At 41.9% G+C, this 5,238-nt stretch overlaps 1 protein-coding gene across 1 annotated transcript; it reads right to left on the bottom strand.

Moving 5' to 3' along the window:
* Positions 1-335: 335 nt before the first annotated feature.
* rps26 (ribosomal protein S26) lies at positions 336-3,598 on the bottom strand. Its single transcript, XM_020525061.2, has 4 exons — positions 3,469-3,598; positions 2,443-2,620; positions 2,203-2,333; positions 336-434 (listed from the first exon to the last, which is right to left on the bottom strand). The coding sequence occupies exons 1-4, from the start codon at positions 3,469-3,471 to the stop codon at positions 396-398; spliced, it is 351 nt and encodes a 116-aa protein (XP_020380650.2). The 5' UTR covers positions 3,472-3,598; the 3' UTR covers positions 336-395.
* Positions 3,599-5,238: the final 1,640 nt, after the last annotated feature.

The raw sequence follows: 5,238 nt of genomic DNA, 5'->3' as shown, positions 1-5,238 counted from the left end.
CTGGTCATTGCTTTCCCAAGTGCTCGGCTATTAAATATTTCATAATGCACGCTAGCTGGTTTAGAATTCTGTCTTCCCTCCACGTTTTTTTTTTAAAAAAAAAAAAAAAAAAAAAAAAGAGTCAAGAGTCAAAATGGGAGGTGTTGCATTGCCCTGCCAATCCTATGAAAATCCGATTCTTTTGACACCAATTTGACAAGAATCACTGAAGTGGAGTTCAATTGGGTAGTTGGAACTTTCTGGTCAACTTACCTTATAAAAACAAAGCCCAAACATCATGCCTTCAAGGAAGCAAAGAAAAAAAAACAAGGTGCAAAATAAACAAAAATTCACAATTTTTTTCAGTTGTTCATCATTTTTATTCTTTCAAACCAATTTATAGGATCCAGCAATGCTTACATAGGCTTTTGAGGAGGGCCACGTGGGATGTTGGCCTGTAAAGAAAAATATTATAGATCAGCATCCATTCACAAATAACATGAACAAAGCTTGATTTTTTGTTTCACCCCCTCACAAATTCTCACCCATTACATGAAGATAAAGGATGCAAAGTTTGCTTAACAATCAATCATTCATTCATGTAGTACCTATCACAATGTCCCAGGTGAATTATATTTGGGTAGAAATCACCTAATTGTCAAAATCAAACAGCAGCCATATCACAGGTGGCATCCAAACTTAACAGGAGACACCATACTATTGCTTTCTATTCCAACGGTCAATGAGCAAATTTCACAAAGCCCAAGACTGGCGTATCAAGCACAAATTTCAAAACGGAAGTCAAGAAACAAACTTGGTGAAAACAAAAATTAGTAAAAAGTAGTAAATCAATAATTTAAGCTCAACAGAGACAAGGCCCCTGGTTTTGATCATTAGGGATCAATGGAGTGGACCAGGACTGAATTAAGGCATTGATTTAACGAGCTCCAACTTTATATTTTCCCCACATGGTATATCCTCCAAGCTGGCTTTCGCAAAATGAATACAAAGTGGGAGAAGGAAGCAGGTTGCCTTTCAGCCCAAGTCACTTTCTCTCCCAGCCCAGCGCATTTTTAAATAAGAAAAAGTAAAATGAAGGAACTTTTCAAATAGAATTCCACAGCTAGACTCCAGAAGGTTTCTTAAATACTATCTGAGCACTGTCCAGTGGAAAATTTTTGGACCATGGCAAAGTTCCCCTCACCTAACTAGGGGCACATCCTTATCCTAGTAGCCCTTTGACACCTATCCCCGCAATCCCAACTTGTCAAAACCTTCACATTCCAAAACTACCATGACTGCTTCTACAGCCCAATGGAGATCATCCAGTATCAAGTCTAACACTACTATTCAAGAAAGGAGGCAGAGAGAAAACAGGGAACTATAGGCACTGAGACCAAGAGTCATTCTGAAACATCTATTACAGTATCATTGAAGTCTCACCAAACACACTTAAGACAAATTAAGTAGAGACCTTTAAGGATTTAACTAGTAAGCAACTGGATTTCCAAGTGAGGTGGTGACAGCCTAGTAATATCATCACTGTACTGTTAATCCAGCAACCCAAGTTTGAATCCCACCATGGCAAGAGGATTCAGTAATTCTTAAGTGTGGAATTAAGAGTCTAATGACGATCAAGAATCCATTGCCAATTATTGTAAAACCCACCTCGTACACTAATGCCCTTTAGGGAAGGAAACTGCCATCCTTACCCAGTCTGGCCTACGTATGATTTCAGACCTAATGCAATGTGGTTGACACTTACCTGCTCTCTGGACAATAATGCTGGCCCAGCCAGCATTGCCCTCATCCCGTGAATAAATTAAAACAAAGTTACCTCCTCAAAAGGAACAGAAGTGGAGGGTCCTTGGAATCTTCTACCCCAGAAGATTTAGATGCTCAACACAAGATTGAGAGGCAGATTTTGGTCAAGAGAATCAAGTAGGGAGTGGCAGGTAAAAATGGAACCATGACAGATCACCCGTGATTACATTGCAGACTCAAGGGGCTGAAAGGCCTACACTTGCTCCTAACTTATATTACAAATTGCAATAAGTTTTGTAGAGCCTTCAAATCCTCTTTGGAGCCAGAATCACAGCTCTAGTGAGACACAATCGCCATTTGGCCAAGAACAAGTCACAGGAGTAAATAGCCTTCACTCAATAGCCAGATCTACAACCGAGAGTTCCACCAGCTCAACAGAGCAAGCGTTTCAATACTTACGCCTGGCCTGAAACGTGGAGGTGGAGTTCGATCCTTCCTGGCCTCTCGTGAGCGATTTCTCACCACTTTGCTGTGGATGGCACAGCTGACACAGTAGTGCAATTTTACATACAGCTTGGGGAGCACATATGCTGGAAATAAAGAAAAGAGCACGTCAAACCAATCAAGAACAGCATACATCAATTACAAACAGAACCAATGTTAAAGAGATAGGGAATCCCTCAGATTCCCTTAACTGACCATCAAAGACACTGGCCTCCGAAATATCTCGAACTGCAGCAGCCTCCACGATGTTGCGAATGACAAACTTCTTAATAGCTTTGTCTTTTGGGACGCAGCGGGCACAGTTTGTGCACCTGATGGGCTGGACATGGCCACGACCCTTCTTTGCACGTCCGTTATTCCTTCGCTTCTTAGTCTGAAAAAAAAAATTACGTCTAAATCTTAAAACGAAAAGTGATACACACCGTACCTGGATTATAAAGTGAGACCAACTGTTGAAACCTGCAGCACCTCATTTTATTGTATATTCTATAACTACAAGGAGACAATAATGTAGCCAAAACCATAATCTGCACTTGATTTCAACATCCAATTAGCAGTAAAAATGACTGGATAATGATGGGAAACTATGGTTGAGCTATCAGTTTTAAATTAAATAATCGGAGCAACGTACGCTGTGATCTGGATCAGCGAAGTCCACTTTATACAAGGCTCAATACAGCTTTCTCGTTTACAAGTGGAATGTTTTAATCGTTTAATCTCAAGTAAAAGTTGAAAAACCATTCAACCTCCAGTCACTGATAAACAAGTTAGGGGCATCCCGTTCCTCCTACGTCGAGAACTTCCTTGAAGACGAACACGAGAAAGCCCTAATAAAGTCCGTTGCTACCGGGAACAAGTTACCGCAGTCTCCGACGGGCGCCACATTTTATCTGAAACAAAAGGCAAGATTCCCGCCTCAGAATCCACCCCGAGGGTCAACCACCCAGTTCAGCGTGGTGTAGAAGAGCTTTACAAAGCAGAGCTGATATGAGGCCGGGCACGGTCAGCTAACGTCTCAGGAGAACTCGTGTTTGGCCTACAATCGGTAGGCCTCAGCTCGGCTGACCCTCCCGACGATCCAAACTGAGAAACAATTCCCAGAAAGGAATGAGAACAGGAACTGGCAGGGAAAACCGCGCTCTTCTACATGACTGAGGGCACTGGGCCGGCGGTCACCTTACAGCGTTCCTCAGCTTCTTAACTCCTCAAACCTACACTCACCATCTTCAGCACGCGTCACAAAGAGAAAGGCTACCCGGCGCGCGCTCCTTTTATACCTCCGCCTCAACCCCCCCCAGCAACCTGTCAAAACATCTCCACGCTGCAAATTTCAAACCAGCATGACTGCTCCCACAACCCCCGAAAGCAAATCTTCAAAACATTGGTCGAAGAATCTCTTCTAGATGCCATTATACCACAGACGATAAAGGGAACTTATTTGTTGGGCGGATGCTCACGCACTGCCGCAACAGTAAAATGGCGTGTCCCAGCCAACACCGCGCGGGCAGAAGCGGTCGGAGTTGATTCGTGGCGGAGTCTGTCAATCAGAGAATTCACTAGGCCATTCCGTCGCCAACTAAAATAAAAGCAAATTACTGCGGTGGCTGGAAATACGAAACGGAGAATGTTGGAGAACTTTAGCAGGTGTGGAAGCATTCGTAGAGAGAGAGAGAAAGAAAGATAGATAGATAGATAGATAGATAATGTTTTCATTTCTGATGAAGAATCATTTCAGCCTCGAAACATTAACTCTGTTTCTCTTTCTCCACAATGCTGCCAGATCTGAGATAACAAGGTGCAGAGCTGGATGAGCACAGCAGGCCAAGTTGCATCAGAGGAGCAGGAAAGCTGACGTTTCGGGCCTAGACATCTCTGCTGAGTTTTCCCAGCACTCTCTTTCAGATTTACAGCATCCAGTATTTTGCTTCGATTTTATCATTCCAGGTCGATAACCTTCTCACTGAATTGTACCAAACGTCACTACATTCATACAACTTTTAGATAATATGCTTACCATAATGAAAAACGGTATAGGTGCGACAGGATTCAACAGAAAGGGTACAGTATACACACTCGTCATTATACAGTAAGGGCCTAGAACTCTTGTAAAATCCCTCAAGCTATAATGCCAAGTACAATGCAAACTTCGATGCAACCTGCACTGTTAAATGCAGTAAGGAATACACTATATACATCTAAATTGGCCTTCACAAATGCAAAATAATGTATCTTCTCACTTTTTTTGGAGGGGCTGAAGGTGGAAAAATCCCCAAGATCCCCACAAAGTCAGAAACAAATCACATATGATATTACAAAATGCAACCAAAAATTTGGTCAGATTAATAGGTTTGAAGTGTTTATTAAACAAAATAGACCACCAAGCCACACAAAACAATATTATGTTCAATAACTAAAATCATGATCAAAGTAATAGGTTTTAAACATTTTATCCCTTTTAAGACAAAGGAGTAAAAGGGAATTCACAGTTTAGGCAAATGAATGTGCAGCCTGCCAATGGTGATGCAATTAAAACTGGAGAAGCTCAGGAGGCCTATATAAACATTGCAGAGATTTCAGAGGGTTGTAAGGCTGGAGGAGACTAAAAAAGCAAGGGCAAGACCATGAAAACATTTTAAAACAAAGATAAATGTTAAAATTAAAGCATCTTCAGTGCATGAGTGACTGCACTTTGAAAGTACTTCATTGGCTGTAAAGACCAAAAGACCAGGAGGCCATTCAGTTGCATGCTCCACCATTCAATGAGATCATGGTTGATGTGATAATCCCCAACTCCACTTTCCTTCCTAAAGCCATTGATGCCCATACTGATTAAAATCTGCCTCGAATGTATTGAGTGACCCAGCTTGAACCGCCCTCTGCACTAAATAATTCCACAGATTCAGTCCCCTCAGAGAACAAATATCTCTTAACCTGTTTTAAATGTACAACAAGGTGCAGGGCTGGATGAACACAGCAGGCCAAGCAGCATCA

Source organism: Rhincodon typus, chromosome 41, assembly GCF_021869965.1.
Source record: "Rhincodon typus isolate 14 chromosome 41, sRhiTyp1.1, whole genome shotgun sequence".
Taxonomy (NCBI): Eukaryota; Metazoa; Chordata; class Chondrichthyes; order Orectolobiformes; family Rhincodontidae; genus Rhincodon; species Rhincodon typus.
The sequence above is the reverse complement of the archived record's forward strand: the minus strand, read 5'-3'. Positions and strand labels throughout refer to the sequence as shown.

Excerpts from the sequence above, each read along its gene's own strand:
- rps26 (XM_020525061.2), bottom strand. Across the intron at positions 2,334-2,442 it reads GGAGGCCAGTGTCTTTGATG|CATATGTGCTCCCCAAGCTG; the intron begins GTCAGTTAAGGG and ends CTTTATTTCCAG. Across the intron at positions 435-2,202 it reads CTCCACGTTTCAGGCCAGGC|GCCAACATCCCACGTGGCCC; the intron begins GTAAGTATTGAA and ends TTTTCTTTACAG.